The 19,577-nt window shown below is 46.7% G+C and overlaps 1 protein-coding gene across 1 annotated transcript in view; it reads right to left on the bottom strand.

Moving 5' to 3' along the window:
• Wdr37 (WD repeat domain 37) overlaps positions 1–19,577 on the bottom strand; it is a 132,109-nt gene that overhangs the window by 8,807 nt on the left and 103,725 nt on the right. The window contains exons 5-10 of the mRNA XM_077627240.1: positions 13,082–13,270; positions 12,022–12,206; positions 8,222–8,270; positions 7,607–7,789; positions 4,286–4,424; positions 2,380–2,514 (exon numbers count right to left, since the gene is read on the bottom strand). Coding sequence (XP_077483366.1) covers positions 2,380–2,514; positions 4,286–4,424; positions 7,607–7,789; positions 8,222–8,270; positions 12,022–12,206; positions 13,082–13,270 — 880 coding nt within the window. The remainder of the gene's footprint in view (positions 1–2,379; positions 2,515–4,285; positions 4,425–7,606; positions 7,790–8,221; positions 8,271–12,021; positions 12,207–13,081; positions 13,271–19,577) is intronic.

Below are 19,577 nucleotides of genomic sequence, written 5' to 3'. Positions count from 1 at the left end.
AGTAACCGAGTGTCTCTTGTAACCGTGTCTCTTGTATGCTATGTAGTTAACATGGTGAACGTAGGAAAACCGACCAAACCATTTTCAAATGTCTCTTGTAACCATGTCTCTTGTAACGAGATTTTACTGTATCAGTACCATGCATTTCGTACAGCTGTTGTTAAATGAACAGTGGGCGGCTTTTCTTTTAAAAAGTGCCTCTTATGTAATTTATTAGCATTTAAAGAAACAATGGGACAATTAGAATTTTGCCCATTTTGACAGGGCACCACATTCTAATCACCAAAGACCACTGGCACCAAAAAACGAATGCGTCGACATAATATTTTTTTGCCAGGATTCCTGAGGCTATGCTACACCGCCATTCACTTTGAAACGGTGGCAACCAGTCCATTTCGGTAAAGACATCACGAGTTTGACTCAACTGGCAGGAAGTTTTTTTAATTGAATTTTCTCGCCGAGAAATGAGTCTTTTGCTGACAAACTTCAACACAGCCATACAGAGCCAGAGAACCAGTTTTTACTGCGAACAATAATAGGACAGAGTAGCCATCAGTGTCCCTTTAACCTCACTCCGGAGCATATTCTAATATTAAAAAAAAAAGTGCTGAAAAATGACACTGCGTTTCCATCTGGCCCTCACAACAAGGAGGCATGCATCAGCAGTTTTGCATGCATGCATGCAGGCATAAAACCACGTACAAACGTAGAAGAAATTCAGATGCTATGAGGCCACCAGCCATAAACTATAATCGCACTGTTCAATACCACTGTTTTCTTGCTGCTGGTGCCTCATTCATTTTCAGTGCCTCAATTTTATGAGTATTGAGTAGCTATCACACTCATTGCGCACCGGAATAAATAAAAGCAAACATTTACACAGGTCAAACATTTACTTTTCAAAAAGTTTTATGGCATCCTTAGTGCAACCACTGTGCATGCACATTGGATGCAAAGTTTTCCACTGTGCCAAAATATTTAGGACCTTTAAAAGTCGTTGTTGGTACTTTTAGAGTAAACATTTCAAAAGTGAAATGGCAAACTTCTGTCCTTTCTTTTTGCAATTTTAATTTTTTGATGTCCTTCTACCATCACAATGAGCAAGACAATAAGCAAAGTATGGCAACGCAGCGCAGAGTTTTCATGGTAATAATGAAATGACCTGCACGCTAACTAAACGCAGATACAATGGCTACCAGAACTAGCAAATTCTTGCTATGTATAAACGCACGTATAAACTATGTATAAATGCATGTAAGGGCTGCACCTGTGTATGGGCCGCACCCTGTTTTCCCCAAGAAAGTATTAAAAAAATATAATATCCATGTAAGGGCCGCACCCAAACTTTCCACGACCCACGTGGGAATAGCCTTCGAAATGCACTCGCCGTAGACTCTGCAATCAGCTCCGGCTGTGAGCAATGGTGCGCTTGATTGCAGAGGCAAACCATGTGCACAGGAGCTTCCAGGTGCCGCCCAAGGATGGCGCCCGAGGCCGCGGCTCATCATCATCGTCAACTTTTTCCTCCACCGTGAGCTGCCGCTATAGATATCGGCATCGGTATCACCAGCACCAGCCTTTGTGGCTGTCAAAGGCACGGGAGTTGTGGTAGCGTGTTAGTTCACCGTAGTTGTGGCTTTCGCGTGCTGCCGCCGAGAATTGCTTAGCATGATGGGCAAGCACCTTAAAAGCTACACGGCTGGGAATTTGCTGTCGAACACGGCAAGCGAGCGGCAGGCAGGAAATTAGATGTGGCCGAGAAGTGCGTCCGACGATGGTGCAACCAAAAGGATGCATTGAGGAACACAAGCTGCAAAAAGCGCGCTTTCCGAGGCAAGCCATGCAAGTTTCCCGAACTGGAAGAGCTGCTCTGCGAAGTGATGGAAGCGTGGAACAATGGCTATGCATTGACAGCGGACATGCTGCGCGATTTCTTGTGGGATGAGCGTGCACCACAGCACAGCAGCCGCTCGGAGTCTGAATGCTCTGCGAGTGATGATTGAATGTAGAGTCAGCGCCTCCTCTAGAATAAATGCCGCTCATTCCCTGATTGGTGTGTTTTTACTTGAAAACATTTTTTTTCGCACATCGCATGTATGGGCCGGACCCTGAAAATTGGCCCTCACATCTGGAAAAAAAAGAGTCCAGCCTTTACACGCATTTATACGGTACATAGAAATGAGTGACCAATGGTGAACAGAGATATCGAGCAACTATTCCAAACATATAGGATTCATTTATGACTGACACCACGCTGCTACCATTAAACTGTTTGCAAAAGTCATGTGAAGAGTGCTATAAAAAAAATAGACAGCAAATATTTTACCACAATGTGCACAAGGTTCAACAGATTTTGAGCACTCAGATAAAAGTGGTTACCTGTTAACAGGAGAATCAAGCCTGATTGTTGTAAGGGGTGACCTCATGTTCTTCAGGTCCCAGATTTTGACTGTGCGATCATCGCTTCCTGACACAACTTTGTCTCCAGGTGTGAATGAAGCAGAAGTCACAGCCCTGCAGATAAAAAACAGAAGTCCTCAGTAAGATCAAATAAATGTCTAAGAGACAGTATGAAAATTTTCTGAATAAAAAAAATGCTATTGCTGAAACTTTGCAGGGATGGGTTGGCTCAAGGTACCCAACATCCATGTAACCAAGAAGGAGATGCTCGGTTTGGTTTATGGTGGTTTAATGTCCCAAAAAACTTAACTATTAAGGACGCCACAGTGAAGGCTCCGCAAATTTTGACCACCTTGGATTATGTGCCCTGACATCGCCAAGTACACAGGCCTCCACAACTTCGCCCCCATCGAAATTTGACTGCCGTAGCCAGGATTGATCCCACGTCTTCCAATTAAAAAGATATTTTCAGTTTGTGCCCTGTAATGTACAATAACAGCAGCAGAGGGCAAATGCTTATCTCTGGAAGTATGAAAGCTCATGCAGCTCCTCAAAATCAATGAAAAGCGACCCCCTATCAAAATAGCTGACGAAACTCCGGATGTACAGTCAGCAGCAAAATTTTATAGGATGCGTCTGCTCAAAAACAATTTTTTCTTTTTTTTAGCAGTGCCTTATGACTCAGTTGCCTGGTATTGATACTAGCAGACGAAGCACACACGGCCCCTCCAACCTGCAGACATTTCAGGTGACTGGCTTGCATGACTTCATGGAAACAAACTTCTCCCGTATACCTGCATCACTGTATTAAATATTAACCAGGTAACACAACGAATGACAGAGCACTCTATTAAACTAAACAAAACTGGGCCACACAAAGTTCTTCCACATACATCCTCTGCTAACAACAACGTTTTGCACCCAAATCTTCTGTTTTTTCGAAAAGCCTGGCAAAAAGAGCAAACAAAAATACAACAAAAGGTGAATGGTCTATCCTACTGCCAAGAACCGGTGTAAAGCATAAATATTACGGGACGATCAGACACGTGACACGACATTTCTGTGAAAGCAGTCGGATTTACCCTCGGTGACTACTTTGCTGCTTATACTCTTGGCCGAGGCTTCACGCATGGATGAACACCACCACATCAGGTTTGAGCCAGCATTTTTCTGTTGACGGGTCAACAATGAGAGTCGGCGAGTGGACAGCCCTAGCTACGGGGGTGTCGTGGGAAGGTGGTTGGTGGGTTGTGCTTATGGAAGGTGGAGGCTTCCACTTCCGAGGTTACAGATAGCTGCCGGAATTTTTGCATTGCGACACTGGTTCTGTTTTCACAGCAAAATGCCTAACAGCCGTAACATTTTCGACATTTTTCATTGAAAAATGCACCAACATCAGAGAAAACATTCATTTCAAGTCTAGGCATGTCGTGAACTAACAACCAAGATTTGCACCACCCTTCCTCACCGTTCTTTCTACCTACGATTAGAAACTAAGCAATGCCCAGATGCAATGAAAGCAATGCTTGCACAAGTGTGAGACAAGCGTGCAGTATTTGGTGGTTACGGCACATGTGCTCAGCACATGCCAAGCCTTCCTCCAGGTGGTTTTGAACTTTTTTTTGCCGACACATTACACTGTGCACAGAGAGCTCATAGCAAATTAAGAGAAATCAGTACAACACATCCTACTTGTTTCACCAATCCACTGTCATGAGCTGACAATTTTTACAGCTGGGGCTGTGGACCAATGCTGGCTCAAACCTGATGTGGTAGTGTTCATTCGTGCTCTTAGAAACAGTGAGAACAGTGCATTTCCGGTCTTTGTTTCCAAAAACATATCAAGGCCAAAACCAAGGACATTTCAGGCCAAAATGCTGCTTACTCTGTGTGTCCCTGGAACACGCTGACTGAGTGTATGGGCTCCCTGAAGTCCCACAGGCGGAAAGTTGTGTCCTTGGATGAGGTCACCACCAGGCGCTGTGTCGGATGTGCACTGGTGTGGGTCAATTCTTGGTCATGACCTGTTCCCGACCGGTGCATAAACAGAAGGAAAGAGAACAGCATGAGGTGAAGATAATCAATATACATAAAACATGAAACAAGCGGGTAAAAGTTTCCACAGCCACAAAACATTTCCACAGCAATGAACACCCGAGTTGCGGGTGGTACTGCCTATATTGTGCCGCTGGCTGCAAAAATTAAAACATAGGGGGTTTTAGAAAGATGAATTTCATTACAGTTAATGAATGCAGTCTGGATTTATGTGTGCACGCTTCTTTTTCAGCACAATCAATACATTTGAAATGCCATGTTCAGAAAAGGTCATGTGATATCTGAAATTAGTTTGAAGTGCATATATTGGGATCAGAACAGAATGAGGACACAGTGGCTTAAAAGAAAAACATTTTAGCGCCACCTTGCAGCGGCCGTAGCGGCATGCGCAAGGAGGAGGAAGAATCTGAAACGCGAGCTGAGGAGAACGCTCGGGACCTTGGCCAGGGCCAGACGCCGCCGCCGCCGCTCTGCTGCTGCCTCCTCTCCGGCAGCCCTCAATAAAAGTGGCCGCGGTAGCCTTCCTGGGCAACCTCCACATTGTGGTGACCTAGGACAGCCCGAACACCCTCACAACTGGAGCACCGAAGCTGTACCTTCGAGTTCCTGCCAAGATGAGTGGTGCCCCATGCCGCCCCAGGACCCGCCCCGAGTACAGCTGTGGCCATTCGCCCATACAGCCCTATTGCTTGGTTCGCGCAAGTGGAGGCACAGCTATACATCAACGGCGTGTCATCCCAGATTTGGCGGTTCCTCCTCGTCAAGTGGAAGTTGCCCGCCAACATCTTAGACCAGCCTGACCTTCCGCCGCCGGACAACCACCTGTTCGATGGACTGAAAGAAGAATTTTTCCGTTTTTATGGTGCTCCACTCCACCACCCTGCTTCTAGCAATCCGCCACACAGTGGGGCAACACAAGCCAGTAAAGCCGAAAGCACCCATCCAACAGCGGCTCCAGCTCAGCCTTGCTCGCCTACTCTCGTGAGTACTCTCGCACTAATACCGGATGAGGTACCACTCGCCGAGCGCCCCATCTCCTCAACTGGTTCTCCAACTTGTGAATCCCCTACGCATTCCACGCACAGTTCGTTGGCACCTCCGTCCCTGCCTCCGGCGTGGCCCACTCTGCCTCCTGCCGTTAGCCAAACGCACACTCAACACTTTCACTCGCGGCATGCCGCTTGCTGTACATTTGACGCCGTAAGCCATACCTGTGCCACCGTGCCAGCCGAGACAACCACTGAAGCTTCCGTTTTCCACGCGATATCGAGACACTACCCTGCGTCTCATTCACCGCAGCCGGTGGCATCTGCACCGTCCCTCACGGCCATCTGTGAACATGCCGTCCCCTACTCCTCCTTTCCTCTCCTGACTACGGTGCCGTTAGCTCGGCATTCGCTCTCTTCGATACGGCTGGCACTCTTAAGTCACCTACCCCGGCTCCGTCTCCACGCCTTGTGACAGTTCAGTGCATCATAGCCTCTGAGAGTAGCAGCCAGCGGCAAGTTCAGCGACATGCGACGTTGTTGCGTTGCCGGCACAGCCACCAGCTAATCCGTACGTTCAGGCCCCGCAGCCGACCACGCCGCAGTCGACCTCGCCACCGTGTACCAGGTAGTTCATCGCATGGATGCCGCACTTCCCGCCGCTGGCTTACAGCCTCCTCCACCTACGTGACTGCATCAAGCCCGTCACCTCCCCAATCTGGATCCGCGACGTCAGGCAGTAGACGAGCCAATCGGCTTTGGTTGGGCGACAGCACCTACTTGGTGACTCCGTCCACGCTTACATTTCGTAGCAAACCTCGACCACTGCGAGGTAGCCAGGCTCGTCCTCCTGAACTTGTAGCGCCTACCGACGGCACCGCATGAAACTAGTGATCTGAACTTGACCGGCCTTTCACATCTGTTACTTTTCGTTTAGTGTCTGTGCTCCCCTGTGCATTTTTCCTTCAGTGCGTCGCATCTCGCGCAAATTCCTTGTTCGCGCTGGGCGGGGGCCCCTGTAGTGCCACCTTGTAGCGGCCGTAGCGGCACGCGCGAAGAGGAAGAACCTGAAGCGATAAAAACCGAATATCAAACATATTTGATTAGCATTCAAAATTTGTGATAACTGAATATTTACACTCCCCTAATACGGCGTCTTTCAAATGCTGCTGAAATTTTACAAACGCCTAATTCCACACTTATGTCACATATCTCATCGCTGGCGATAACTGCGTCTGCTATGAGATACCAGGGGCCACAAAAATGCGCATTATAAGCAGTACCTCACCGACAAAAACACTTTTTTCAGGTCAAAGTACACGCCAGATGAGTAGCTTCCTTTTCAAAAACAACACGGAACAAAAAGGAACTCACTAAGTCTGCTGTGCAGAGAGAAGCGTAGCTGTGACATAATCTCGTGAAAAACTGAAGCAACGCGTGGAGGCTGAGGGGGAAACGAAAGCGGCGCACAGAGCCTGCACTTGTGTCAGGCCCTAAACACGTGGTGTGATGTTCTGTACGGTTGTTAAGTGAGCTGCGAGATCTTCAGAAGTGCAATGGAAGCGATATCATTGCGGAGTGGGGTGAGGGGTAGACGGTCACACGGTGCGGACAAAGAAATGGCTGTTCTTCCTTCAAGAAGTGGCAGCATAAACAGTTGGGCGATTAGGCAAGTCAACATGCTTGAAGCAGTGCCTTCGACTGGTGAAAGCAGTGTGTGTGAATTGCAAATCGAAATTGAAAAAACATAGCCTAAGCACCAGAGAGTGTTTGCGATCGTGAAAATGATTCATGCTCTCGCATTCCGTTTGGATGGATCTTTGGATCGACCACCGATCACTGCGTGATTTTTTGTTGTTTCTTTTGCAGAGTGAGAGGCAGCGCACCTCAGAAGGGCCCAGCGCCACGCATGGAAGTGCACTTGCTCTTCCGTGTGGTCACCAAGCGGGTTTCAAAACCACACTATATATAACCGGTGTTTTGATTCATGTGACTGCATATTAATCGGCATGACATTACAATGAGTCTTATGGAAGGCGGACTGGTGGCCGGCAAAAACCGCATTATACCCAGTTCCACACTAGAAGCTGTTACGTTATAGGTGGTCACCACTGTATAAGGTAAAGAATGAATTCAGTCGATCAGAAGGAAAACATGAAACTCACCAACAAGCTGAATGACAAGCTCGCCCTTCTCCACGTCGTAGACATTGGCTGTACGATCCCAGGAAGCAGTGATCACCTGGTCCCCACCCGACAGCCAGTCAGACGCTATCACAACACTGCTGTGGCCTGTCAACTCTGTCAGCGGGCTCTTCATCACAAGGACATTGCTGGCAGAGTCAATGTCTGGAAAGCAAGACCACGTCAAAGGATTAGTGTTTCAGCGCCAAAAAATGAGTATTAAAGTACTACCATACACACGCGCGTGTCGTGAATTGGTAACGCATCCCCGACTTACCGAAGGGGTACGCTATCGCGTGCAGGTTCGAATGAAATAACAAAGGGAACAAAGATATCAAACAAAACAAAACGAAGCCGTATTTATAATTTATAACGACAGAACACAGAACAAATTCCACTCTTTTTGTGATTGGTGTGTTTTTACTTAAAATATTTTTTTTTCGCATATCGCGTGTATTTGCCGCGCCCCGAAAATTGGCCCTCAAATCTGGAAAAAAAAAGGTCAGGCCCTACCACACATTTATAGAGTATTTATTAGCAGTAAAGCAGTAATATATGAAAGGCACTGGCACAGGATTCCTCCAAATGTGTACTCACCATCTTCTTTCTCAGAAAGATCAACTTCATCTTCAGATGAATGTCCTTTCTGCAAACAGAGAAAACAATGTAAGCATAAAACATAGCTAACAATGAGCTGGTAAAGTCATGTACACACAACATTTACTAAACAGTAAGGATGCATCGGTGCCCTATCACCCAGTGTCAGCCAAACAAGAATCGACAGTGGCTCACTACAGTCTCATACCTGCCAACCTCAGGGCTTTCAAATTCATAAAAGCCAGGTGACCAGGGGGGGTGCAGCCAAGCCAGCACAATTTTTTTCTTAAACGTCGCGTTTCGTCGCCAGTCCGCGACGCGATAGCGCTGAAGCTTCTTCACACGTGCTGTCGCACGTGAGGAAACGCACAAACTACGAAAAGCACGTGACGAGCGCGGAATTCCAGCACGCTGGAAGAACGCAAGTATCACGCGGACTGAATTGAGGGCCGCTCGCAGTTGTTTCACAGTCTTGCCGCAGCGGCCATTAAGATGCTTTCGACAAACAAATAAGTGCACAAAAATGTCCGCGACAATGCAATCGTCATTCTAAACGGTGCATAGCTCGGCTGATTGATAAGCGGTGCTGATAGCCGTCGACGCTTCGGGCTGGCGGCGAAGCTCCAAAACCGAAACAACGCGGCCAGACTCTATTGGCCTACCGGCGGGGGCCTGCTGATCCTGAAAACACTTGCAGTTGCGCGCATGTCAGAGGGGCACCGATAAGAAATGCAACATGCAGTTCAGGCCTGGGGACGAATGTTTGGGCGATCGGTTAGTGGTGCACGTCATCATAGCACGACACGGCACCACTTTTTGGGAGCCCGTCAGAATTGACCGATGCCAGCCCCTGGGCGTCCGAATAAATGAGCACCCGTCGCCTCAGTCTAACAGGGACGTTCGGCAGGACTGTGACGGCAGCACGGATTATCTGAATTAACCGAGGCTGAGGAGTACGAATAAATGGTTATTTAATTCGAATTGATGAAGTTTTACTCTACAGTATTCCAGGTGCTACTCATTTCACAGATGGTATACATATCCCTCTCTCGTGGCGGCGGAAGGTTACCACCGGCAACAGTGTTTTTTTTACAAAATTTTAAATGTTTATCGCAAATAAATTTTAGATTCCGTAATATTTCAGGCAAGATTCATAAAATCGTAATATGGGTCAAAATTTGTACATTTTACTGAAAGATCAGAAGAGTTGGCAGGTATGCAGTCTCCAGACCACAGATGTCATTCAGCTGAAATTTCTTTATTACCTAGCAATTACACTAATGAAATTTTTAAGCATTTCTCACATATGTGTATATAAAAGCAAATGACCAAAGAGAATCATCATTACAAATGCACCTGTGTTCCAGTACAAAAAGATGTATTTGTTGAACATAACCACTAGCATTTGAAATACTTCATGCGATTCCAGACAGAAAAGCTCTGTAATGCGACATTTAGCATTTAAAAAGGCTTTTATAACAGAGAGTTGTGTTGTATTGGGTTTTATGGCACACAAGCTCCAAAGGCTATCATGCGCCAAACACAGGGTTAAAATGTATGTTTGTATTAAATGACGTATAATTACTGAAAGCTATTCTTTGCTTAAGACATTTTCTTTCTTTAAAAATCTGAAAATATGCAACAGATCAACAAACGCATTTTCACATAAAAGTAGCACTGTGTGAAAAGGGATGTGGTCGTTGTAGAATACAGTAAAATATTTTTCCTGAGTTTCTTGCGTTTTGAGCACGAGAAAAAAATGTGTTTTAGCGTCACCTCGTCACCGCATCTTTCACAAAGAGGTTTTCCTTGTTTCGTCAGTAAGAAGTTATGTGTCAGGTGTGTGTGTTCAATGCAAAGAATACATAAGATTACTTCAATGAAACGTTCCTGGTGTCTGCATTACTTCCATCCTCTCAAGATGGGCTTTACAAAGTAGTTTGCTGTTCAGTTCATTATCCCACTCTTTTTGCCATTTGTTCTTCACTTTACTAAAGATCAACTTCATGCAGTATTTATGAGGCATTTTCACAGTTTCGATTTCACCAGTCTAAGTGCGTGCAGCATGAGTCTGCTTTCTCATTACCATCTATGCTGACATAGCTCAGGTACCCAGCAGACTCTTAGCATATGTCCTTGTGTTGAGACTTTCTCTATGTTGCCTCCTACTAAGTGTTCAACTGCATTTCTTGACTGCAGCACTAAGGGCAGGCTCAGAAAGTAAGTGTAGATTATGCTGTTTTCGATGCTCTGCTACACTGCTCAAAGCCATACACTCTGCATAACAGTCAGCAGTAAAGATTCATACATAATTTGGCAGTCTTACTATTTTTCCCATTTCCCCTGTACTACTACATGAATATATTGTTGGGCAATTATCCACCGAAATAACGCTGCTAATAAAAGACACGTTTTATTTTATGTGAGAACAAAGGAAAACTAATTTCGCAGGGGATACTGCACTTCCGACGAGCGCTACTGTTTTTTAGCCATCTGTGTAAAAAAAAATTCATATAACTTGCCTGTTTTTCCTTCAGAGCCATGCACTCTTGAAGTATGTGTTCATGTGGTGTTTCTTTTTTTCTTTTTTTAAGAAAGTGTCAGCGTGGTCATATACAGCGGGGAGGCTGTACCCTGGAGGCAGTGGACCATGTCTTGGGGCAATTTCAGGCAGGGCATCTAGCATTCCTAGTTCATGACATGCATTTTCAAAGTGCATAAGCAAAGGTCTGGTTGGATTGTGCTTTATTATTGAATAGTTTTCTAGATGTGCACTTAGTGACTATCGGCTAACAAATGTGTTTCAGTAGGGATCTTGTTTTCAGTATGTATGCACACATAAGCACTGCTCTCCTATTTTTAGGGGGTGGATAATTTGTTTCTACATAAGGGACTATGTGTAACAGCAAAGGCATTTTTAATTGCATTGAACAACATATTTCCATGGCTAGCACAAAAAGATTCATACATCGGCTTTCTTTGGTGCTCAAGCCAACCTGCATCAACAAAAATTGCTGTGGTAGGTTTACAGATTGTGACAGGGCATCAGCAAGACTCAAAATGTTGCTGACTGCTTCAAAGAACACCCTTAAATGCACCTAATCATACATCAGTTTTGAAATTGTAAGGTGCACATAGTGCACACTGTGCAAGACCTGTGGTTTTTTTTCATTCACCTGTACTATAACCATTTTTTCATGCAGTATAAGAGAAAACATGCTTTTTCAATGAGAACTCTGTGAGCCACGTAACTAAAATCCAATGGTGCTGACATTGGCAGTAAGCCTGAAACTGAACATCATGGAAGGGCCAAAGCAAACTCACCTAGGTTCTCAAAACATGCAAAAAAAAGTAACAAACATTGTCTCACAATCATTATCTCAAGACGCTCTCACTATTATTTGGTACTAGAGCCATAACCATCACTTCAGCCCTTGAATGCCACTGTTCCAGAGCACGCTTCACACATTTTTCTAGAATGTCCTATCGGGGACAAAAGTGGTATACTCCACGCAGCGGGAGCCGAGCACCAAAAAACTGCATCATAACGCCATCAACAGGTGGCATCTGGGATCGAGACAGCCAATGGGAGCCCTTTATTATCTGCAGGCATGTTGTTTGACTCGTTTCAACGTTTCGTGCTTTACATTGCATTACAATGCAGTTTTCCGTTGCTCCGGCTTCCACTGTGTGGAGTATACAACTTTTGTCCCCTACAGTACAACAAATGTCATGTGAATAACCTTGCATAAACATTTGCTAACACATGCTTCAAAGAAGCATAAAAATAGGCATCTCACCACCAAGTCCAGAGCAGCCGCAGCTGATGTGGCGGCCCTCCAGATATGGGCGCTCTGGTCTCCCGAGGCAGTCACAAGCAGGTCCTGTGTGGGGTGGAAGCGCACGGAGTTCACCGAGCCCTCGTGCCCCGCGTACTGCACGATGCACTGGCCCGTCTGGATGTCCCACAGCCTGGCCGTATGGTCTGCATTGTTGTGGAACCAAAAGCAAAAGGAAAACAGAAACCATGAAACCAGAGCAGGTATTGCAGTTCAACTTGCTCTCTTGGATTCGCCACTCTGACGCTGCTTAAAATTCCCTCCAGCTAGCATACAAAAGCAGAATTTAAAGCTCCTCAGCTGCCAGGAGCACTGCCTGTAATGGATTTAGTCATGAAATTAGTTCTTACACTTCTTATATTACACTATGTATACAACTTGCGTATGGATCACACAAGGACAGTATGCAGTTCACCTGAAATGTTTGTAATATTCCCCCCTTCCCACTGTAATGACATGCAAAATTTGGCACTCTGGGCATTGTGAAAAATAAATCTGCTTGGTTTATCTGACCAAGCTGGAACATGCGGAGCCTGTCCAAATGATTCAAAGCTCAAATCAAAGGATGCATTTCAAATTTTCAGAAGGATTAATCTAATTCTTTACTAAAAATATTTTGCGAGGACAGTCTGCATTTTCACTCAAAAACGAGCCCTGTACAAACAAATTTGCACAGAAGATATACGCTGCTAACAGCAGGTTAGCAATCTACTCAGATGCAAAGAACTGTTCCATAAAGAGGCAAGTCTAAGAGTGATTTCCACAAAACCTTTTACAAATGAACAGTACCTGTGTTCTGGGAAATAAATCATGACTGCCAAAGGAACAACAGTGATCAGTCGCGCTACTTTTGTGTGTATTTAGCCCCTCGATTATTAGCCAATGCTAATGCTGTCTGGTATCAGTGAGTATGACATCTGTTTACTGATCTCTCTCGTAATTCCCTGCACATCCTTTTGATAGATGAAAATGCAGTGTAATAAGCACCAAGCAGGGCCGAAATGCAGGCCCTGCTACCAACCTGCTGACGCTGTTGCAATAACCAGGAGGCCCGAGCGTGATGTGCTGACTTCCCAAACGCCATCACGGTGGCCAAAGTAGCTCACGGCCAGCTGGCAACTCAGTGTGGAAGTCTTGAAGCTCGAGACGATGCGACTGGTGGAAGCTTTCAACTTGTACGTGCTCTTTATTTTCTGTGACAGCTGACTTGCTGCAATAAAAAGAAAATAGCACTGTTGTGGGAACTCTTGGAACTTTCACTCCCGTGTTAATAACGAAATGGCTTGCCTGTTTGGCAGTGACTACTTCTGAAATCAGTGCCCATGCAGTTTTAGACATGCACAATGGAGAAGTTGTGCCGGATAAAAAAAAAAGAAGCGTTGAACACGTGAATTCAACGTTGCTTATATATATGTCACATTATCAACCTGAACACTTAAAACCCCTGGCATAAACAGAACAGAATAAACACTGGACCAACATTGTTCCCACTTCGAGTTGTTGAGTAATTCCATCTTGCCCTACCATATGCTAGCTGGCCTGGTTAGCTAAGTTGGTAGAGTGACTGTTACAGTGAGGCGGTAGTCCCGGGTTCGAACCCCGGAAAAGGACGAATGTTTCTTCAGCTATGAAGTTTCTGTGAAGCCTGTATGGGCTCCATGCACTGCAGTTTGGCCTGCGCGAGTGGCACCATCTGGTTAACAAGCAGTGGCATAGCCAGAAATTTTGTTGGGAGGGGGGAGGCTCATGTTGCAGGGCGGCCACCTCATAAAATTTGTGGAGGAATCAAACAAGAATAATAACTGCATTGCCATTAACAATGGCATTGTGTATTAGATAGCGCTACACACTGTCTAGACGAGTGAAATACGCATTCTTTAAATAAAAGAATGTATTTTTGTGTCTTAAAAATCGTGGCAGACATAACTGATACCAATTCTTCCATGTTTTTGCGTATTTAATAAGTAAAGGAAATATCACACGAAGTCGAACTATATCAGTCCGAAACCAGCAAAGCAGTGCATGGTGCTGATATGAAAAATGTAAAGGACATGAAATGAGCAAGCAGAGGACAAACATTTTAATGAGTCTTTCTCGTTCAAGAACCTTTAGATTTTTGTACGTGTCCAACGGCCAGGGAAAAATCTCAATGATGCTGTCCTTCGTTCCAGTGTACAGCGCAGCAGCAGCTGTCACCGGTCATGTATTGCGAGTAATTGCACCAAAATTTTATTCGCAACTGCGAGCACATGTATAAACGAGGAGTTGTGCAAAATATACATTAGAAGTGCGAAGATAAAATAGTATTTAGTAGTTTCGAAATTTAGTATTAGTATTTAGAAATGCGAAGATACAACATGATAAAGGACAAGAAAGTGTCACTGGAAACAAAGTCCCTGTATGTATGTACAAAACCACGCAACAAGGTATTTAATACACGTATGTCTCCGTCACTACATACACTGAAGAAGTCACTGTATACAATGCGCCAAACAGGGCAAATAAACATCTTGTGCAATCGCAGATAGTAAACTTTACACACGGAAAAACAGACAATCCAGGCAAGAACAAAACTATGAAAGCAGAAGTCGCGATATGTACTTGGGCTATGCTACGGTCGCGATAGCACAATATGGTTAGAATAATAGAGGAACAATGCAGAAATCAATACGAAAGTATGTATTTTTTAACTGCCTGCACGGTGACAATTATACTGCACCCATAATTACAGAAGGGTATTCCTTTGATTCAAAGAAAGAGTACAAGCAGGTAGATAAAAAGGAAAGAAAAGGACAAACGAAAGCCACAAATGATGCCGCAAGTTGTAGGTTAGGAAACACCGCGTGGGCAGGACTTTCAATGAGCAAGGTCAACCAAAATCGGTTATTGATGTCCTCAAAATTTCCGTATTCACATGGTAATTTTGATCATAATGCTAACTGTTAGAATGAATGGCACAAATTTCTGCGGTATGAACAGTTATACATTTTTGTAATTGCCCATTCGCACCAGAATGTTTTTTGTAGTCTGAAAAAGGCATTGTAGGTGACAAAATCCAGAATGACTTCCGGCGCCGGTGGTTGTTTTGGTCAGCGGTGCGTGACAGTTCGAAAAAATGGTCTCGAGGGGGGCGTGCGCTCTCCCCTCGAGACCGGCCGTGACTGAGCGTCCAGTTAACGCGGCGAGTGACACGAGGCGGCGCTGGCGATGTGGTCGCTGCTGGCGCCACCATACCAGCGCACGGAGCCCATAGCTTTCCTTTGTAGCCATAAGACTGCACTTGGGTGGATTCTAATAAGCTAATACTCCCTTATGATAAATAGAACACCAATTTCAATTTTACGTTATTACTGCTTAAGGGCACAGGACGCACTGAAATGGTGGCAAGGTACGACCATATCGCGCTTTCTTTATTGTCAGAGGAGGAGAAGAACTTTAATGGAACAGGAGAGGTCTGCCTGGTTGTCAGCCTGGCAGCGAGTTCAACCGCCATACAGGCGAGCGATGGGACGAAGCCAGCCCCGACCCTTTTTTAAAAATGCATGCGTGAAAGCCAAAGGTTCAGCAGCGCCTACTTCGCTGTCACTCCCTGGACAATGCAGACAAAATGAGGGTTATATTTCTCTTTTTCGCTAGAATCGTGTTCATCTCCTCTGCTATCAACACACTGAAAGCAGTAGCGTGCCGCGATTGACAGTCGATGGATTCCTATCATTATTTGTTAAGCTAGCTTCCCCACGTTGCTACTTATGCTAATCATGACGTCAACATTAAGAAGCGATGGCGAAGTGCTGGACATCTATGCTACCGCTCGGCGGGCACATGAGGTGTTGTGACAGAAACCACGCTGACATATGTTTCGCTTCATAAAGAGCTCAAACACAGCTACATAGCATTCTTTTTTTAAAACGTTGCTCGAACGCGCCTTTATATTGGGGCATGCAAACATCGAGGTGAAGCCGACCTGAAACCCACGAAAACGGCCCGTGTAACACCCTTAGCTTTAGTGCACCCGCCGTCTTGCAAACCAGATATCAGCCTTCACTCCGCCAAATTTCCGCACAACACACTGCCCCTGCCAAAGTCACGCGCAACCCGCCACAGGCCTTTCTCGCCGTCCGACCTCCGCGCACGTATTATTCACGAAATCCGGCGGCCGCAAATCTCGCCCGGGCGCATCGCCTCTCTGAGCAAACTCCACCACTCGGAGCACTGCAAACGAACAGCCCCACACAGCAGCGTGTCACGGCCAGGTCATTCGCAGCGCGCGTATGCTATATCGACCCGTGGCGGTAAACACTGCTCGTCCTCCTCTCCTCCTTCCCCGCTCCCACCCTTTGGTTCCCCGTGAAACACTCGGCGCGCGACAAACGCCAAGGCAAAGCGCACCCCCCCCCCCCCCCCCCCCCCCCCGCGCACAACTGCTGCGCGATAGGCCGATGAGGTGCGCGTGGCCTTGAGGCGCATACAGCTTAAAACAATGGCCAAGCACGAGTGCTCAAACAGAGCTGGAACGTGGACTGAGGTAAAAAAAAAAAGATGATAACGCAGGAAATTATTCTTTCGCGGCTCTACATCAGACGTGCATCGGGGCCGTGCCGTTCTGCGCGTTGCGTACGCTCTGCACGTCTTGTCGCTTTTACGCTCTCTCCCGAGCGTCACACGAAAGGCTGCAATGTTCGCGAAGACCGGGGCTATCTATCGGACGCGGTCCATCAAAACAGGATCGCTTCTGACGAGAACGGGAAAGAGAGGGTGAGGGGAGGGGGCGCTGATGGCAGTGCAAATAGGCGAGGAAAGGGGGGGGGGGGGGGGGGGGGGAGGGGCTCACCCGCAGGGACAAGAGCAATATGAACGAAAACAAGGGACGTCGCCGGTGCACGTACTCCATCACGCCGGGCGACGCAGCAGAGCTGGGTCAATAAACCTAGCGACGGCGGCGAACAAGGCGCTCTAAATCCATAAAACCTGCTCGTTCTCCCCTCGAACCAAACCGGGTTCGTCGATACGTCCTGAACGACGATGTCGGTTTCGTTCGTTAATTTACCACAACAACAAAAAAAAAAAAGAGTAAGGCGACCCCTGACGGCAAAGCGATAAATTCCAGTCAGTACTCGTCCGGAGCGGGTCAGCACAAACAGGCTGAAGAAAAAAAAAAAAGACTAATACTCGGTTCGTATTGGTACTATTCGATAGACGAAGGAAAACGCCCCGCAGTCATTGCCCATAAGACCATAAGATTGGTCGGGCAGACACATCATTCCCATGTTCGCCGAAGGATATGCATGCCGCCGGCACAGACACAATATTGGTCGAGTGGGCTGCTCTCGTAAGTACATATACTTCTACGGGAAGCAAGAGAGAGGCGGCAGATCGGACAACACAAGAGTGAAGATAAATGTTCCGAGGACAGGATTCGCCCGGCACTTGGGTTCCGAAGGCCAGTCCACTACACAACGAGGGGCTTTCACCCTACCTGTTGCACCTTTATCGCCCATCGCCGAGAGCACCGTGGTATATACACTTGCCCCAACTCGGTGGGCTGCCGCTAACATTCCCGACAGCAGCATTTTGTTCAGGGGTTAAAAAAAAGAAAGAGTGGCTAACCACAACTATTCAAAAGACAGAAGCCAGCTACGTGATGCCGTTTCCCATCGCAAGGAGCAACGCAGACCGCGGGAGCTGCCATGAACCAACTGAGGTTTTATTTCATTTTTTATAGAAAGTCTTACGTGGAATCGACATGTTGCAACTCCGCAGAAAGTGCCAGCGGGACACTAGAGCGTTTTGGCACAGTTGTACGATAAATACGCTAACTGAGGGAACAGCGACCGTATAAGGCAAATGTGGCTCGGCAAGAGCTGGAATGGCAGCTACGGCAACGCGTTACAAAACTGTCCGGCTGTGCTAAGACTGTTTATTAAAACAGACACTGCATTTTCTCTCAGCGGTAGTAAAACGCGCATAATTTAAGCTGCAATGCTTTTAACTACACTTTACTGCCAGTTGGCCTGGTCGGCTACATCAAAGGAAAATGTGCTCGAACGAAAGTCAGTGAGAAGAGTATTTAGCTGTTCATCTAGATAAAACTTGATACATTAGACACCTTTAGCATACCGTGTACAGTGTTACCATTACCGGAGTACCGGGATCCTGCCCACTTCCAGTGAGCACGCACTAATTGGTCCCGATGCGGGAGGCATGCATGCACCTGCCGGGTACGTGGCGCCATCTGGCGCCGCCGAGGCGATCTGCGCATGCGCATTGACAGTGGCGGGCTCCGGTACTACGGTAACGCTAACGGTAACACGGTGCACGGTATGCTAAAGGTGTCTATTATCGGCGCCGCACTGACACGTGCGTGCGATACGCATGACCGCTGCCTTACTGTCGAACAGAATGCGCCCGCAATCCATATCCTATACCACACTGCTGTTGTGCTCACAAGCTCCCGCTTGCCGGTCTCGGCTCGGAATGTGTGCGGAAAAGGGCGACTCGAGCGCATTTTCCAGTCCCTGGCGCGTCAACGTCCCTTACCTGCCCCGTACGTACTCTCACCGTTGTTGGCTGCATTTCTTGGTTTTTGCTGCCGTTTCTTTTTGAAGTTGTGCGATTTCTTGCCCTGAATTTGCAAAGAAGGGCTTTTTACTTGTGGTGCGTTCAAATTGAAGCTTTTTCTCTCTTTCATGTCTTTCCCTCGTCTTAACTACGGTGGTGCACTTTTATTTTAAAAGTACTGTGCCCCCCGCCCCCTAGCCGTCGAACAATAAGGGAGGCACGTCAAAGTGCCTCTATGCGGCTTTTGCCGATCCCCCTACCTACTTCACAGACGAAACGAAAATTTGATTTCACGTCTCTCAGTTGTCTAATCCCCCTCTTACGCACAACACAGAAAACCACTGGTCAATTTTTTCTTTACCGTTATTCGGATGCGCCTCCCGCGTCTCTGAAATTGGTCCGATCCGCCTGCAGAATGGCAAAACGACATCGTAACTATGGAGCAACGGTCATCTATAGATACGAAGATGTTTTAAATTACCATGGCTGACCGCCTCAGGTGGAAATAACGCACCTATCCACTTAGCCCTATATAAATACTACATAGAGCCCCGCGCACACAAGCACCTCAAAAAAAAAAAAACGCACGGGCCAATACGCGCGTGACCAGAAACCGATTCCCTGGGCAGCGCAGTGGGACTCCCATATTACGTCCGTACAGCCGCGAAGCTCTGGAACACAAGGATAAGTCTGCGATAACTCCGGCGCTCACCTAGCGTAATTAAGCGCGCTCCACCCCGACCCGCTAATGGGCGCTGTACGCTATCGGGCGTCGCCTGACAGCTCCTGGCATCAAGGCCGCCAAGGGTAGCTGCTCGCAACCGGCTCAAGAACCCGAGTGACCTTGAGACAACAGCTGACCTCCCCTATTCTCAATACTGCATTTCCCTTCCCCGATCGACTCCCTTTCCTCGCCCAGTCCCAACGCTATTCCGAAGCGGGCCTTTACCCTTCACGAA

This window comes from Amblyomma americanum, chromosome 6 (genome assembly GCF_052857255.1).
Source record: "Amblyomma americanum isolate KBUSLIRL-KWMA chromosome 6, ASM5285725v1, whole genome shotgun sequence".
NCBI lineage: Eukaryota > Metazoa > Arthropoda > Arachnida > Ixodida > Ixodidae > Amblyomma > Amblyomma americanum.
Note: the sequence above shows the minus strand (reverse complement) of the source record. Positions and strands in the feature narration are given on the sequence as shown.